This window comes from Aspergillus piperis (genome assembly GCF_003184755.1).
Source record: "Aspergillus piperis CBS 112811 unplaced genomic scaffold BO85scaffold_8, whole genome shotgun sequence".
Taxonomy (NCBI): domain Eukaryota; kingdom Fungi; phylum Ascomycota; class Eurotiomycetes; order Eurotiales; family Aspergillaceae; genus Aspergillus; species Aspergillus piperis.
The window spans coordinates 385,617-402,976 of NW_020291598.1; the positions used below are offsets into that span (position 1 = coordinate 385,617).

At 47.6% G+C, this 17,360-nt stretch overlaps 4 protein-coding genes across 4 annotated transcripts; 2 read left to right on the top strand and 2 right to left on the bottom strand.

Moving 5' to 3' along the window:
• Positions 1 to 698: 698 nt before the first annotated feature.
• On the top strand, positions 699 to 2,674 carry BO85DRAFT_468517 (malate dehydrogenase; the record flags this gene model as incomplete). Its single annotated transcript, XM_025662268.1, has 8 exons — positions 699 to 1,209; positions 1,290 to 1,321; positions 1,424 to 1,534; positions 1,610 to 1,697; positions 1,758 to 2,135; positions 2,191 to 2,275; positions 2,329 to 2,473; positions 2,534 to 2,674. The coding sequence occupies exons 1-8, from the start codon at positions 1,197 to 1,199 to the stop codon at positions 2,672 to 2,674; spliced, it is 993 nt and encodes a 330-aa protein (XP_025515785.1). The 5' UTR covers positions 699 to 1,196.
• Positions 2,675 to 4,411: 1,737 nt separating this feature from the next.
• On the bottom strand, positions 4,412 to 6,959 carry BO85DRAFT_519768 (Siz/PIAS RING finger protein). Its single transcript, XM_025665076.1, has 7 exons — positions 6,471 to 6,959; positions 6,160 to 6,375; positions 6,030 to 6,101; positions 5,653 to 5,969; positions 5,451 to 5,556; positions 5,176 to 5,401; positions 4,412 to 5,117 (listed from the first exon to the last, which is right to left on the bottom strand). Exons 1-7 carry the CDS (start codon positions 6,616 to 6,618, stop codon positions 4,607 to 4,609), a joined length of 1,596 nt encoding a protein of 531 aa, XP_025515786.1. The 5' UTR covers positions 6,619 to 6,959; the 3' UTR covers positions 4,412 to 4,606.
• Positions 6,960 to 7,187: 228 nt separating this feature from the next.
• On the top strand, positions 7,188 to 11,354 carry las21 (mannose-ethanolamine phosphotransferase LAS21; the record flags this gene model as incomplete). The annotated part of the gene is made up of 11 exons (XM_025655996.1): positions 7,188 to 7,368; positions 7,427 to 7,474; positions 7,569 to 7,713; positions 8,496 to 8,576; positions 8,633 to 8,677; positions 8,734 to 9,022; positions 9,087 to 9,214; positions 9,268 to 9,638; positions 9,704 to 10,209; positions 10,363 to 10,708; positions 10,768 to 11,354. 11 exons carry the CDS (start codon positions 7,188 to 7,190, stop codon positions 11,352 to 11,354), a joined length of 2,727 nt encoding a protein of 908 aa, XP_025515787.1.
• A 134-nt stretch (positions 11,355 to 11,488) lies between these two features.
• BO85DRAFT_370929 (meiosis protein MEI2) lies at positions 11,489 to 15,913 on the bottom strand (the record flags this gene model as incomplete). The annotated part of the gene is made up of 15 exons (XM_025655978.1): positions 11,489 to 11,868; positions 13,206 to 13,341; positions 13,391 to 13,492; positions 13,553 to 13,632; positions 13,687 to 13,730; positions 13,785 to 13,813; positions 13,862 to 13,879; positions 13,928 to 13,958; positions 14,018 to 14,036; positions 14,102 to 14,168; positions 14,236 to 14,271; positions 14,330 to 14,695; positions 14,751 to 15,185; positions 15,284 to 15,671; positions 15,723 to 15,913. 15 exons carry the CDS (start codon positions 15,911 to 15,913, stop codon positions 11,489 to 11,491), a joined length of 2,322 nt encoding a protein of 773 aa, XP_025515788.1.
• Between the last annotated feature and the right edge of the window lie 1,447 nt (positions 15,914 to 17,360).

Sequence of the window (17,360 nt, forward strand, 5' to 3'; positions counted from 1 at the left end):
CTGTGGACTCTGGAACGAAGGAGTCGACGAGAATTGCCGGAATCTGGGGCGGCGTGTTATGGGGGAGGACTACATCCGAGGGATGAATCTGAACGACTCCAGAAGTGACTAAGCACCCGTGAACCGGAAGCAACAATCCGGCTCTCAAGGCAAAGATAGAATGTCCGGACTACGGAGGAAAGGTTTGGCGTGTGCCTGATGACTTTGTTCCACACGGACCCGGGGAAGGTCTGTAATGGTAGTAATGAGGTGCTTTGGCCTTGATTAAGCACAAGTCAGCTTGCGGGAACTACATGCTTGATGGTGAAGTATATCATGTACTGGATGGAGCATAATTCGGGGGTGGGTTCCGTAGAAATGAGTAATAACTCCACTTCACTTGATGCCCGCTGGGTTTGTATGTAACTATGTTCATACATGCCTTCCTGGGTTGCCGAGTGTACGACTAAAGGCGACTGGATGTTTGGGGAACAATGGTATTGGGGAGGGGGGCCCGGGCACCCTTTGGGGGACACCCGCGGATGGGCTGGATCTCGGTCACTGGAGACATAGCCCAGTGGTCCAGTGGTCTAGTTAGCAAGACAGCTTCATGGTTAAACCCCACATGTGATCCTCCGTCCGGTTTCCGTAGTATATAATGGTCCTGGAGCTTCTCCCTCTGTCGATGCGAATTGGAAAATAATTTGCCCATTAACATATTTCCTTATCTATCTATTCATTGTTTCTTGCCCATTATCGTCTCTCTCTCTCTCTCTTCTTCCTCTTTGGAAGAAAATACTATTAGTAAGTATGATATGAGCCTAGGATTGAGCCAGTGATCCCCCGATCCTTCCTAATCCCTGTGCTGCCACTTGCCCCGACCTGTTCACCGTGACCGTACCACCACCACCACCACCACCACCACCAGCTGCAGCAACAGCACCCCGCCCCCTCCTCAAACTAAACCCCTCCCTTTCCAATTCCACCCCCCTCTTCCCCTCCCTCCCCCTGTTATTTCGTTTATTTTTCTTTTTTTTATCATCTGGGTGTTCCCCCCTCCTCCCTACTAGTTCCTTCCCAAACTTCTTCTCCTCTTTCACTCTCAAACATCTCTCTCTCCCTTTTGTTTGATACCCACACTAATCTTGCGTGCTCCTCTTCACCTTTGTGTATAGATTTTGTCACAGTTGCCATAAGAGAAGTTCTCAAAAATCACAATGGTTAAAGCGGGTGAGTAGTCTTCACGGCGCCTGCATTTTGACCCCGCTTTTTAAAACGAGAACGACCCCGGACTAAATCCATTTCGACAGCTGTTCTTGGAGCATCTGGTGGCATTGGCCAGGTACGTGCCCCTCATTTGCTCCTACCAGAACTGCAGCCCGCGATGCAGGCCTGTTACTTTCTTTAACTTTTACTGACTGCCCATGTGCTTATGATCGATTAGCCTCTGTCTCTCCTGCTTAAGACAAGCCCCCTGGTTGACGACCTCGCGCTCTACGATGTTGTGAACACCCCCGGTGTCGCTGCCGACCTTTCTCACATCTCCTCTGTCGCCGTATGTGTGACCGTGTCACAACCCGCTCCCTATCTCCACCAGACAATCTGGCTTTACCTCTGACATTGTCGATAGAAAATTTCCGGATTCCTGCCTAAGGATGATGGATTGAAGCACGCCTTGACCGGTGCTGACATTGTTGTCATCCCTGCTGGGATTCCCCGTGAGTGAACCACCTCTCATATTCCGAGGTGCTTCTGACTGACAAAGTTGCCGTAAATAGGCAAGCCTGGAATGACTCGTGATGATCTGTTCAAGATCAACGCCGGTATTGTGCGCGACCTGGTCAAGGGCATCGCCGAGTACTGCCCCAAGGCATTTGTTTTGATCATCTCCAACCCTGTCAATTCGACTGTTCCCATCGCCGCAGAGGTCCTCAAGGCCGCTGGCGTCTTTGACCCTAAGCGTCTCTTTGGTGTTACCACTCTGGATGTTGTCCGCGCGGAGACCTTCGTCCAGGAATACTCAGGCCACAAGGACCCATCTGCTGTGCGCATCCCAGTTGTCGGTGGCCACTCGGGAGAGACTATTGTTCCCCTCTTCAGCAAGGCAGCCCCCGCTTTCCAGATCCCCGCAGACAAGTACGATGCGCTTGTCAACCGTAAGTGAACTGCGCAGACTCTTAGCGATTGAAATGTTTACTGAACTATATGCAGGCGTTCAGTTCGGTGGAGATGAGGTTGTCAAGGCCAAGGATGGTGCCGGCTCCGCGACCCTGTCTATGGCCTACGCTGGCTTCAGGTTTGAGTCCCTCATTTACAAACATTTGGTGTCAGCGCTAACCTCATATTAAGATTTGCTCAGAGCGTTATCAAGGCTTCTCAAGGCCAGTCTGGTATCGTCGAGCCTACCTTTGTCTATCTGCCTGGTGTCACTGGCGGTGACGAGATTACCAAGGCCACCGGCCTGGAATTCTTCTCTACCCTTGTAGAACTTGGCGTAAGTCATTCATCACGTCATATTTGAATATCGGACATCACTCTGACTAGATAAAAACAGACCAACGGAGCTGAGAAGGCCATCAATGTTCTTGAGGGCGTGACCGAGCAGGAACAGAAGCTCATCAAGACCTGCACTGAGGGCTTGAAGGGCAACATCGAAAAGGGAATCGAATTCATCAAGAACCCTCCACCAAAGTAAACGCGCCCACCCCAGTCCCTGAGTCACAGGATTCCCAATCATCAATAAGTGATATGCCAATATCGCACCTCTTTACCACCGGGGAGATATCTTTCGGTGGTTGCATCACAAGTTCACGGACATGGAAGGAGCCCTGCTAATCATTGTTATCCTGGGGAGATAGGCTTTGAATTATGTGACTCTGCAGACGACGGGCGTTGGTCGATGGATTGCTCTGACTCAGGATTTATGACTTCGAGATACGAGTGACCTGTTTAAATGATAAAACCTTGTATTCTTCATGCCCGCACTTGAATGTAGGATTATCCGGCAATCCGTTGATGAGAATTGCAGCTCCAGCAGATATCCCTGGATTGCTGCATGTCATTGTCATCCAAGCCCTGCTTTGATGAATGCATATTGTACGGTTGGCTGCCTGGATAGGGCTCAAAGCCGCCTATGTATGAGCGGCTTCAGGGCTTGGGGTTGACGGTTTTGATTTGAAAGGTTGCACCTGGAAGCTCTGTAGATTCCGCCTGGACAGTGGTTGTAATACCGAGGTTTGATAGAGCACCGCGAATAACGCCGCATGGAAACCATAAATACTATGATATACCGCAAGTCGTTAGATCATGTAAGGCTGACCTTTAGGAAGAATGTATCCTTCAGGACAAACGTACCGCTTGAGCCATAGACACCGCCTCGCTTCGCACAGATGTACTCATCCTTGCAAATGGTCGAAATGAGTTGTCGGTCAAGACATACACGCCCTGAAAGTGCACGTATTAGCCTCCCCAAAAAGCCAACCAGGGCACTTCAAAGGGATTTGAGAGCGCATTTGGTTCTGCCTACCCGGTGATTCGTTTTCAGGTTATCCACCTGCTTCTTAAATAGTATCGTCCACAAGTCCTTGCACAGAAACTTTATGACATCCAGGTTGTCTGCGAATCGTGGGCGATCGCGGGAGAATCTGCTCCGGTGGACAACAGATACGCGTTAGCTGCGGGACTTCGATCAATAGCACACCTGCGAGTCTGTCGGTGATCCTGTTGCACTGATGCGCACTCTTGCGGCAGATAGTTGCATAACTTGGACGACCGAAAAGACGTCGCAAACTCAAGTAGCGGGGTTTCAAGCGTACCGTTCAGCCAACCCTTGTCCAACCCTGTAACCTAGAGATTCGAGGCGAAAGAATGTAGTTTCCCGGATTTCTTCATCATCTGGTAGCTTATCTTCTGAAGCAAGTTCCTTCGCTAAACGCTCCGCCATAGGGACGAGCTCTATCAGGAGGAAATCAAAGCATGAGGCACCCAGGAGCCGCGCGTGTGGATCTGAAGCATTGAGGGATGAAGCCGGCGCATCCAACGACATTGTAAAAGGTGATACGGTGGCCACGTTTGTGGGGGAGCCTGATTATCGTAAGATGGTCTGGATGACTCGAATAAAGTGAACTCGGTGAATTTGTGATAGCAGATAACTGTTGTACCCGGTTGTTTTGCGGAGATTATGCGGCTCGGAGTAGGCCAGCCAAGCATGGTGACCGCCGACATATCGCAAGCTCCGACGGAGCGGCCCCTATCTACTTGCGAAGTACCTTCCAATTAGTTATGCCGACATGCCCCCTTACTCCGATGAATAAGCCGGCATAACGAGTGCTTTCCTTCTGCAATGAAGCACTAGGATTCAACGCAGCGGATTATTTACAACGGAGACTTTTTTTGGGCTCCCCAAACTACGTAGGGATCCCCGTAAGCGACATTGTGAGATCGATAGCTATGGATTTTTCTTTCTTGTTTTGTTTTTGGTGAAACGAATATTGGATCTAAATGTTCGTTGGCCATCGAAGTTGAAAGAACATTGTCTCCCTATTATGCTTTGTCCAATGCTCCCAATAAATTCGCGTAGTGGATATACCCATGAAACCGAATGCGCCCAACACTATGCAAGTATGCTTCAATAACTGCGTGCATCATAACCACCGGCATGACTAAGAAAATCAGAACTAGGCTGGCTGGGTAGTTGGATGTCTCCGTTAACATAGCCACCGCTGTAAGGGTTGCAATATTCCTGCTGAGACGAGGGCCGGTTCATCTGATTAAACGCTGGCCGCTTTACGGGTCTGACCGGAGTGTCATCCTCCTCATCACTTCCTGTAAGGTCGATCACCTGGGCAGCATTACGCTTGTTTGTCGACAAATAAGCTGCAGATGACGTTGCTGAGGGTTCTCGGGACTGAGTAGGTGTTTGGTGTACGTAGAGAGATGTAGGTGGGAATGACTCTCGCTTGATAGGCGTAACCCCGGGTTCCCGTATTTCGATCAACTCGTCGTCATCATCTGTCGCCGGAGTAAATCCGCCCACTTTGGCAGAGTCTTCCTGGTTGGGGCTAGACCATTGACCATCTGGCTCTATGATAACTTGTTCGACATCTAGAGAAGTTGAACGAAGTATATCATCGACGTACCTATGTAATAAAATGTCACTAACTGCACAAAGAATCGAGCCAAGAGATTCTGTCTTACTGGTCAATCTGCAACGATTCAAAACTCGTCGCTTTAGAACAGACAGGACACGACCAAGTTGGGGCCTGTTCCTGGAGTTGCAAAAACGAGGATGCATCGAAACATTGATTGTGCGTGCAAATTACAGAACGACAGGGAACCTCTATTCGGAGCGTTGATAAAGGGCACTTGAGCGACATAACACTGGACGTGGCGACAATATCTGAATCACCAGCTTTATTCCTCACTGTAAAGCATTAGCAATGACCCTGTCAATGATAGTTCCGGGCGCGTACTTTCTCGCAAGACCTGCTCTTTCGAAATTGTCTTCCTCCGTTTCAATTCGGCAACAAGCTCTTCGACCGGATGTCGCTGGACAAGATTGACCAAAACAAAAAAGCGCTAAACTCTGTTAGCTAAGCTTTTCATGGTAGAGCCCCGAATTAGGGTCCAGCGAGTATCATGCTGTGAAGGGGTGAATGGGGGTCCTATACTTGCCTTTTGCGTAAGGGCGTATGTCATGACAATATTATTCGGGTAGCCTGGTTTCTTGCGAATATATTGTGTTACATCTGCTGGCCTTGTTGTACCGGGCTTATTTTTCAAGCCCCTTAGATTGGCTTTCACTTCATCCAGGTTGGCTTTTAGTTCAACTTGGTGAGGAAATGCGATGTCAGATTTGGTATACTGATTAAGACCCGTGTCTGCAGCACAATACACCATCACCCGAATATTGGGATCCGCCTGTAGCCTAGTCGCTACGGTTGGTGTAAGGATAACTTTGAGTTCCACACTGTCCCTAGTTTGTTCGCGTACTGGAAGAATTATTAGATGTGAACTGTCACTGAAATAGGAATAGACTGCCAGTGCCCCACCTTTGCATTCCGAGGCAGAAGTCAATGGCTCTATGACGGTATAGAATGGGCTGTCTTTGAAAGTTAAACGACCTGTATGAGAGTCAGAAACCATCCCAGCCTCAGAGCAAACGAACATATAAGTGGGTACCAGATGTGTGTCCATGCGATGGCATTGGTATGCTCAAAGGTGAAGGTCTATGCTGCGTGAGCAAAGGTTGATTGACAGTATGTGGTTGATAGTGTTGGTTGGAGACTGCTTGCGTGGTTGGAGACGTAGGCATTGGCCGACGTGCCGTGGCATAGATGAATTTCCTCAGGTCATCGTACTGTTCAACATGGCCTCCTTGGTTGAGTCTCTCAATGTCTATTGTGTTTCAATAAGAGTTAACAACTTCGCAAATATTATATTTGGACGAGGCCTAGAAAATATAAGCTCTTATAAAACAAGGTACAACTTACAGTCAATGATCCGTAGCTGCAATGAAGCTTTCACTCCTGAGACAGCAAGCCCTTCGTTCCTGAGGATATCTTTGAGCTGCGCGTTGGTCAATGTCTTGACTAGGGCAACAAGGCTTTGTGTGTCCGGTAATTGACCAGTAGAGGCCATGACTAGGGTTTAGAAAGAATGCTAGCCAGTGACTAAATGAGCATGCAGGCGTTATCTCAGGAAGAAAGATGGCTCAAGACGGTTGCGCTATGCTGAACAACGCTGTTCAAAGACATCTCAATACTCCAGGAAGTTAAACAGACGGAGATGGGGGGACGTAGCTTCTCAAGTCCTGATTTGATGGAATATTTGAGGCCGTCAAAGGATAATAAGAAAAGGCACTGAGTGAGCTAGATGCCAATGACAACCTATACGATCGACCAGGCCGGCGGCGATTGCGGAGGTGAGAAGAGCCTCTCAATGTGATGACATAAGATTATCCACCGCGCTTATGTTACAAAGTCCCCTCCCAAGAAAAAAAAAAGTGGTGGACTAAAAAAAAAAAAAGGCAAACCGGCAAATAGAGGCGGCGAATCTTGCCAAAAATTTTGCACTACACACGCTTGATCTCTGGATGAAGATTCCAGATTCCACATAGTATCCATCATTAACACCGCTACATTTGCCTTCTACAAAATTTACCTTACCCATAAATCTCGTTGGCCATTCCGGTTCTGTTGACGAGCACCATGGCAAAGAGCGTCCGGGCGAGTGTTACCAAGCGCAATAGAGCTAAACTCCGAGCCACAGTCTTCGGACCAGCTGTTGATGCAAGGACCGAAAGACTTTCTGCGAAGCTGCAAGAGCTAGCTTCTCAGCCTCGGCCGAACGAGGAGAAGTCAAGCATGGAACTGGATGATGCAACCACAAGTATGTGAAAGTTCCTCGAGATATTCCAACCACAGCTGACGTGTTATGTGCAACTCAGACAACAACAGTGACAAAGAAGCTAGCAACGTATCGAATTCCACTGGAGGTAAGCTAGGTGCAATCGGGTTTTTATCAATTTTGCTATTGTTTCTGCCAATCATTTCATGCCAGCGCCCCCTGCTAACCTAGCTCTGTCACAGATATGGATATCGATCAAGGAACTGCTAAGGGTGGCCGTGCTCACACCAGGAAGTCGGGTCGAATTCAGAAACGTCATAAGAAAGCCCGCTCGTCCATCGTTTTCCGTCCTCATCCATCGAAGGTCAAAGGAAATACGAAGAGACGGTGAATCGCGTGGCGTGTTTTGCTTCGTTTATGGTGAAATAGTCGTGCCTCTTTTCAATTATGGAGTTTGGCGTTCTGTGGGAGATGTGGACATATAACTACCACTGTCTTGGTTGTTTCTGCTTCCCTGTGGCATTTTAGGAAAGGAGCAGAAAACTGGACCGAAGTCGAGCGATATCATCTGTGGATGCTTTCACGCATCTAATCCCCTGTATTTCAGCCGTAGAAAATTTTTATGAACATGGATCTTAGCTTCGTCAAGGCCGATTAGTATATGGCTACTATTCATCTCTAAGCGGATGCTCAAGACTTCCGCTGAAGACCTCAAGGAAACATCATCTGCCATGCACGAGCGTGATACAAAACTTGTATGCTAAAGCTGCAAAGCATCAGCAGATGCAGTGTTAGAACAGAGTAGCGTGGCCTCATTAATGTCCATGAATTACCCACTATGAAGTGCTATCTAGATGCCCGATAATAACCCCACAAGTCCCAATTTAGTAGGCGGTATATGGTATCAATATAGACGACTGCCCCTTTGGACGACGGCAGTTACAACTAGTAGTCATAGCATAAACCGAATGCCGCACCTCATATGAAGTTGTGACCTCGGATGTCTAGTTTTGGGTTGTCGCAGGCTATTCAGAGAAGAATAGACACTCAATGGCCATCCTACCACGAAGTTGGGCGGTTATCATCGCCAATGTATTAACCCCCTTAGCAGTCTTAGTATTTTCGTCTGGGTTTTTCCCTTATAAGCCATTGATACCAGGACTTGCAAGATTTGAAGATGGCGGCAACTACACTGCGACTCCAAAGGCTTTTGACAAGGTCATTTTCATGGTTATCGATGCTCTAAGGAGGTATGAATGTTTCGAAGTGCTCCCGGCTTTTCGTGCCTCCAGCTGAAATTACTCAGTGACTTTGTCTACTCTAATAATTCCGGGTTTCTATTTACCCAAAGGTCAGCAATAGTAAATCTAAAATGAGGTGCTGTCTGTCTAACCTATGTTCCTATAGCCTGATTCGATCAGGAGCTGCACTGCCATTCACTGCTTATGCTAGTTCTCCAACTGTTACAATGCCTCGTCTCAAGGCAATAACAACTGGCTCAAAACCATCTTTTCTGGATGTAATCCTGAATATTGCCGAGTCCGATACTTCATCGACTCTAGCATATCAAGATACTTGGTTGGCACAGTTGAAGGCAAATGGAGGCCAGCTTGTCATGTATGGTGATGACACTTGGCTTAAACTGTTTCCCGGGATGTTTGAAAGAGCAGACGGTACTACAAGTTTCTTTGTGTCGGTCAGTAGATGCCAACGGGCTTCAATTGGTGCATCCAATGGGAGAGCTAAGCTAGTTCGCGCAGGACTTCATCGAAGTGGACAATAACGTAACTCGTCACGTCTCTACTGAGCTTTCCCGTGACGACTGGTCAGCATTCATCATGCATTACCTTGGATTAGATCACATTGGACATAAAGCCGGTCCTCAGAGGTAAGGGACCAGCCAGCCTTTGGCTTCGGGGTGGGCTAACAAGTATTACATAGCCCTTACATGACAACAAAGCAACAGGAGATGGACTCCATTGTTGCCAATATATATACCAGCATGGAGCAGCAACAACATTTGCAGTCCACTCTTTTTGTCTTATGTGGTGACCATGGGATGAACGATGCCGGAAATCATGGCGGCTCATCCGTGGGTGAGACATCGCCCGCATTGCTCTTTATTTCTCCTAAGTTTCAAGCCTTGGATATCCTCAGACAGTCTCCGACAGACTCGCACAGCGACTTCCAGTATTACCGAACCGTTGAGCAAACAGACATAACTCCAACTTTGGCAGGGCTTTTAGGCTTACCGATACCATTGAATAGTCTGGGTGTATTTATCCCAGAACTTCTCGACCTGTGGGAAACGAGTATGTGCACACCTTCCTTGCTAGTGCGTGCAAATGTAAAGCATACTTATGAATAGCCGGTTCAGGATCGCAAAGAATTGACGTGTTACTCTCGAATTCCCGACAGATCCTGAGAAAGATGAACGAGATGTTTCCTAACCGCAGTTTCGATATCAACTCGATGGATATCGCCTGCGATAGCGGGCCTTTAGTCGGCGTTGATCTGGCGCTCTGTGCATGGTTTCGGGTCAATATCTTGCTTCAAAACTCCGGCGGAGCCGACAAAAATGACCTTTATCCCGAGCTTGAGTCTGCCTTGTTTGTGTTCTTGAAACAGGCACAGGAGGTAATTAGTAGCGCAGCTAGCGACTACGATCTCAGAAATCTTCTTCTGGGCTTAGCCATCACTTCTTTCGTTGTCCTGCTTCCTCTCCCTACGATTTATACTCTGCTCTGTAAGTCTGGGTGTGCTGGGGCATTCTTTGCACTGTGTCTCCTAGGCTACGGTGGCATGATGTTCGCTAGTAGCTATGTTGAGGAAGAGCAACAATTCTGGAATTGGATGTTTACTGCATGGGTATTTTGCCTACATGTAAGATCATCCATTCTTCCACGTTGCTCCATGCCCTCCCAGGAGAGGAATACAAGATTCTATCGCCTATATGATTTGTGTTATTCCAATTTTGGTGCGTTGGCGCTGCTCCTATCACATAGGGTTTTGAGGCGCTGGAACCAAACTGGTCAGAAATTTGCTACTGATCCAGACATCGCTCGGACATTTTTCCCTTCCCATCGGCTAATACTCTGGTTTCTCGTTATCTTAACATATGCCAACACTTGTAGGCATCTCTTAGCCCACCGTCTATCAAAGCTTTGGCAGCTATGTTGTGTCACAATGGCATTGAGCGCATTCTTCTTGAAGCTGTCATATGTGGCATCAGATTCCCCTGAACTTCTCCCTGAAGCTTTGCTTGTCCTTTGGAAGAGGGGGTTCGATGGAGGGTCTACTGTCCTCTTTACGCGGCTGGTCGTAGTCGGGATTATGTTTCTCATTCCATTATCAATGTGTATCAGAAATACCCCGCAACTGCGTGAGATGAGAGGCAAGTCGAGATCAATCGCGCCTCGGATATCGGCTAACATTTTACAGTGGTCCCGAGTACCGTCTTCCATGACGCCCTCACCCTTTTCTTGGTAACTCAATCACGAGCTACGAACATTCCGATATTTCTAATACTCAGAGCCCATGCGAATATACTTGCTACGACGAATCTTTCTGCCCTCGAGCTAGCTATCACATCTTTGATCGCGCAGTATATGACCTTCTTCGCATTTGGAGGTTCGAATTCAATAGCCACAGTCGACCTTTCCAATGCATATAATGGCATCGGCACCTATAATGTCGTCTTGGTTGGGATCTTAACATTTATAAGTAACTGGGCAGGGCCAATATGGTGGGTATCAGCTGCTCAGGTTCTCCGGCTAAACCAGGCTAGGCATGAAAGAGAGAGTCACATGGCTGTTCTCACATTCCACATGGCAGCCACATTATTGTCGGTTATGGCTGCATGCACGATCCTGAGGTCGCATCTTTTCATCTGGACGGTCTTCTCTCCCAAGTATCTCTATGCAATGGCGTGGGCCATCCTCAACCACTTGGCCGTTAACTTGCTTGGCGAGGTCTTGCATCTAATATCATCCAAACTGGCGAACCATTCAGCAGTGGAGTTGTTATAGTATGAAAGCAGACGGAGGGATTCTACTGAGCCGAAGCCGAAAGATAGGAATACTGCATATATAGGTTATGCTCTTTAGGATGTATATCTACTAGCTACCGTTCACGACATGTCAGCAAGACCCGCTATTTGCACCTATAGAAGGCTATCAAATAGATCATCGATGGCATCCTTTTTCCGCTTCTTCTTCCGCATGCTTTTCTTTTTTGAGCCTACGGTGCTTTCTGGAGCCTTTAGAGACACCTCATCATGGGCTCGAGGTGAAATCTCCGGAACTTGAGTCCCAGATAGCAGCGTTGGTGTTGAAGAGCCTTCAGGGCGGCAGAGGATGACTCCCATATCCTCTCTTCGTTGCGCATCGGTGCCATAGATGGGGCCAGTAGAAGCCTTTTCTGTTTGTGATGACAATCTCAGATCCTTATCGATCCCTGTGGCTTTTGCCAAACGGGCAAGGGTGGCAATCAAAACTGTCCCCAGAGTAGAAAACTGTCCATCGGCAACAACTGCGGAGAATGCTCTGGATATTTTTAAATCAGCAAGTATCCTCGGCGATGTCGCATGAAGCGAGGTTATTTAAAGCTCGTCTGTTAATCGTTCTCCTAACTTACTGATAGCACTTCGGCATAAGATATGTCACCAAATGATGTCTATGTTGATCAGCAGGAGACTCATCACTGCCAAATGGCTGCCGACTGTCGAGAGATCTGGCGAACTTCAAGGTAACTCGTTTCAGGATCGCCAACCATTTCCACCACTTAGTCCCTCGATGTTGATTTTTATTTCGATGAAATATCAAATGAAGTATAGAATGCACCGCATAAATTCTATCCACATCAATATTCATCCTCTGCCACAACAACGAGAAGACCCTGCCGAGTTACTAATTAGCCTGGACGTGAGTTGGGCGGTCCTGCGTTGTGTCAAACGGGGTTTTTGTTGCACAAGGAGAGGGAAACGCAACAAGTAAATGTAGCGCTTTGAATTGTGTAATAATAGACTTTGGTCTCGGAGCCTACTTGACTGTGTAGACTTCCCGACCCGTGGGTTAAGATTGGTGAATTTGAACGACGATGGATATCGAAATATATGACAGTAGCCGCCGCTAGGGATTAATTTACTCGGTCCTTGAAACCTTGCCGAGAGTCGACAGGTCTAGCTCCTTCGGGGAGAATACCCGAGTACCGACCTCCTAGTCTATGTAGCAGCATTCAAATGTACTCCATTATCCCCGCTTCACCTATAGCGCCCCTGGATTACAGTGACCTCGTGTGAGGCCTAGAACGCAATTTTCACCGCCACATCGGGAAAACGAGAAGGCCATGCAACGAAGATGATTTGATTCTTCTGGATGTATTTGAAATCACAGATTACCAAACATCTGAAGGATCAATGAACATTAGGAACAGGGCACCGAAATCTCACAGAGAAAGGGTTCCAACATTTAGACACAATTCGAGACACCGTACCAAGCCAACCAGGGCCATAAGGTTTTCTCCCATGGGTCAAATGCTGGCCGTCGCTCCAATCGAGCGCTGGTATTCGACATAAGTAGATCAAACAAGCTGAAAACATAAACGGGGAAGATCTAACTTGAAAGGGTGGGATAGCGATTGGTAGGAGTTGACTTTTACCAGTACGCTTTCCAGGGTCGCAAGCGTAGGCACGGCTATGTAGGCAATTTTCCTTGGTTATTTCCCTAGATTAGATGAGAGTCCAGCTGACCAGAAGCAGCCCTTGAGTATAGTGGGTTGAAGGGCTTAGGGACCGCTTTCGTGCATTGATTCGTGCCACATCTTCATACCAGGATAAGTACAGGGGCCACTCCTGAGACCATTACCGACACCGTAGGGACGTCTTGGTGCGAGTGTTCGGACATATACTACTTCGCGCTCGGCTGCAGTGGTTCCACGATCGAATTGGGAACGGCGACGGCGCTGCTCGTCACGGTACTGCTGACCGACGCGCGGAGCAAATAGTCCTGAGAAATGCTGATGAGTGTAGTTCTTCCAAGGCACGCAGATATGTGCTCTTACCAACATGTTCCGCATTTTCAATGCTGCGACGCATTTTGGAAGGGTTGTCTGGTCCAGGAAAGCGATCCTCGGTCCCAGCAAGAGGGCCTGTGCCGGTCTGAAAAATCTGCGAGAATAAGCTTCATCTCTAAATTTACGTCGACTGAATGGCAGGGATGATATGGACCTTTGGTCGAAATGATGGATGTTCCAGCATGACGGAACTATTACGGAACTTTTGCACCAAGCAATCTTTTCCTTGTATAGCTGACCTGTCGTTTTAGATAATCCATAGTCTGCTAGGGATAAGCGAGTACGAACTTGCATAAGACACTTCAGCCACCTTGTCACTGTTGAAACAATTCCTGTACATGCGTTAAAACAATGGACATGTGGTATTTCCTTCAGGCTCGGCATACCAGGTTCGTCCCGCTCTTGCGTTGATAAACTACATGAAATCAGTGATTTCGATGAAGAGAACCAGGACGATACTAACATCAATGATATCAATCGGCTGAGGATCTGTCAGTAGTGGCTGCCGGGGTCGTTGAGATGAACTCACATCTTCGAAATTTATAAAGGCGTACCCGACGCTGGCAGAGACAATGTCAGATACTGGCAATGGCGGCGTTACATATATTGGCAGTCATACTTGCAGTTATTTGCGAAATCTGCAGGGATGGCATGGGGGTTAGTCGGTTCAAATCGACCTGTTTGAGCTGGGATATCAACCCACCTATCCGTAAGTACATAAAGTCATATTTTCCATGGCTTGTCTCATCCACAATAGCTTTGAGCATAGCCTTCTCTTATTAGGATTTCCAAGTCTGCATATTGACAACAGTATCCTTCCAATGGAGTTTTGCTCACCTGGTCGATTTTATTAGGGATGTTGCGGAGCATAATCTGTGAGTGAAGGCGCATGTCAGTTAGCAAACTAGGGAGCATGAGCCGGTGATAATACCGTCGTTCTGACATCCAAGCCGAGACGTATTCTCTCTATATCGACTGCATTTTGGCTGCCCATGCGTAAATCAGGATAGCGGCTAAGTTCGCGGCGAGGAGAGGGGAAGATCCTTTCACCAGCCTTAGACATCCAGTCTATGAGACTAGCATGTTCACCTGGGGGCACCGTGGAACGACCGGTAGGGCTTAATTCCATGAAGGAAGCACGGCCCGGTCTAACTGAGGTCCACGATGTGGACTTTGTGAAAGAAGCCTCCTCGGCTGGAGGGAATTCCTCTCTTGAAGGTGTTTCAGCCGTAAATGGCAGCTCGCACTTTCTCTCTTCTATATCTGGCCTGAAAAGAGAGATGTCTAGGATGCAATCCTTTAACGACTTTTATTAGCCACTTGGAAGCAGAGAAAATGGGTTGTCTGCGTACATCAACCGACGTCCCATTAAGGGTGGTCAAAACGTTCTCAGCATCACGCGTGTTGAAGTACTCAATATGAAATTCGCCAATATTTTCTTGCTCAGTTGGCAAGGATGTGAAAGACCTTATGTCACCGAATGTCATAGAGAGGGTTTCAAGTGAGCGAGCAACAGTGTGCTGATTGAGGTTGGGGTTTCTGCCGTCATAATAGACGGTGACAAGCAGCTGACCCTCGTAGTTAGAAGTCTGTGGCAGAAGAGAAGGCTCAACATGTTTGACATATTCTTTAGGTGCAATCGTAGAGATGTGCCATTCAGGCCTCAGGACTTTGACCTTCTCTATTGCCTTGGTCGCTTCCCGACTGTCCGTGAATGCGACATAGACCTTGCCCATGGAATTGAGTTCTGAAAGCACGGGGCCTCTGAGGGAGCTAAATTCACGACGCTGTCCAACATACAATCAGTAATGTAAATTTCTTTTCACCGATTTTGATCAGGACAGGATATATATGTTTGTTCTTCCTCCTGAACTTGGCCACTTACATTGAAAAATCCAGCCAATGACATATAGGTAAGATTTTTCGGCACATTTTCAATAACCAGGGCTCGGCTATGGTTCTCGCTGCCGAATGTCTGGTAGTCCATGATATTCGGACGGTTCCTCGTATCAGACTGACTATTGCCTATGACTCCATACTTCAGTGAGTATCTGTCCGAGGCCTGGAGAGGGCCATTCCTAGCTTCGCATGGATCAATATCCGAGCTTGCTGTTAGATAGCCAACGCCGGAAAAGCCTCGAGACAGTGAAGGCGCCTTGCTCCTAGATAGAACGTTGTCTGCCACGCCAATTGGTGTGAAGCTTGCTGCTGTTGGTGAAAGTTGAACACGGGTAGAAGTGTTCGTTGACACCAGAAAGGGGTCAGAGGATGATCTGGTCTTGTCACTGACGGATCTGAAATCAAGATAGTTATCGTACACTTACGTCAGGTATAACTTTCGTTTGCCAATGTCGCCCAATGGGTCACCAACGTTGGAGTCAGAGCGAAGGCAGGTAGATCGCATATCCTCAGGCGAATATGCTGTAAGCTTGGTGTCAGGGGACCCATTGGCAGAGCCTATGTCGTTTGTAGAAACAGGACTGCTCAAGCTGTGGGACGTATCGTTTGGCCTCATGCTGTGAGAATGTTGATAGAACCCAGTTGAATATAGGATAATTCTGTCTTATCGGGGGTGGCCTGTCTTGGAGAGCGAGCCCAGACTCACACAGTCAGATGTGGATAAAAAGCACCTTACAGCAAACAAACCCAGGAAACCGTGATATTGAAGTAGAGGCCTCGGCCGCCTAGAAGTCTGCCCGAAGAAGCAATCGAGCAAGAGATAAACCCTCTGTCACGTCAAATATTGCAAGCAGAAGGAGAGTGGGATAAGACCAACAGAACACGTCTCAAGGGAAAGATGTGGAATAGCACGTCCCACAGAGAGAGATAAACCCCAATAGCATACCGCTTCTAGAGCCTGTTCTTACACATACAGCGACGGGACTGGAACCACACCACCATCCCCAATCTAGGCGCCAAGGGTGGAGACTGAACAGTTCACCAATTTACACTGGGTTAATAACACAGGGAAGATACCCCTTGTGTATCTCATCTGTTGCAAAATCCACAAAACGATTGAAATACTGGTAGGTACTCGGGAGATAGTCAAGATGCAGAGAACTTGTAGTGTCATTCCATTCGAGCAAGAGGGTTGTTAAAGCACTGTGTACAGTAAGAGGTTGAATCCCAGACTCAAACAAACTGCCTCGATACCAATGCCCAAAGACCGAACATGGGAGAAACCCCTCACTTAATCCTCTCGGTTGCGCAAGTGGCCCATTGTAAAATGTTTCAAAGGTTAAATAATGAACCAGAGAAGGCTGGTATCAGATTGCTACTTGTTGTTCATACTTGAGAGGAACCCAAACACATCAGCAACCTTCCCTCACGGTTCGTCCATCTCTTGATAGCTTGTTATAAAGGGGCTTGGAATACTCAGTGTCCTGGCTTTGCAAATGACTCCAAGCCTCTGTTCAGCTCCAAAGAAAAAAAAATATTGCTAGTGCCAGTGATACTTTTCTTAGAAGGTAAAAGGTAAACGCAGAATAGAGTAAGAAACGATAGCCGCCTTCAGGTCTATGCCAGCTGAACATACAGACCACTTCGGAGTCTTTACAGGAGAGAAATTTTGAAACTCTTAAAACCCTAGCTGTTCTTAGCAGGTATGACTTTGGTCACTAGACAACTCAAATGCTCAAGTCTGATATTGTTTAGAGATCATAGTTCATAGTTCAATTAGAGTACCTTGTAGTAGTAATCTGAGTCTTGAGCGGCGAGCTTCACGCTTTCATTGGATATTGGACATAACTAAGTTTGGCTGTGTCCAAAACGGGCTAGAGCAATGTACGCCCGCGGCCCCATCTCGTGGGATCCCCGCAACGGCTGAGGAATCGGAGAGCTGGCAGGGAAACGTAATATTAAGAGTACAACTTATCACATATCATGGGGGTTTCAGCATACTGTGTAACCATACCCGCCCAAACCGAGTGACTCTTCTGTGTCCGCGATAATTGACTTGCTTC

What these genes read in the sequence shown, in the direction of transcription:
- BO85DRAFT_519768 (XM_025665076.1), bottom strand. Translation starts at nt 6,618, where the DNA reads ATGGCCTCTACTGGTCAATTACCGGACACACAAAGCCTTGTTGCCCTA. An exon ending in GCAGCTACGGATCATTGACT is followed by an intron (nt 6,376 to 6,470) that starts GTAAGTTGTACC and finishes GAAACACAATAG; the next exon opens with ACATTGAGAGACTCAACCAA. An exon ending in CATACGCCCTTACGCAAAAG is followed by an intron (nt 5,557 to 5,652) that starts GCAAGTATAGGA and finishes AACAGAGTTTAG; the next exon opens with CGCTTTTTTGTTTTGGTCAA.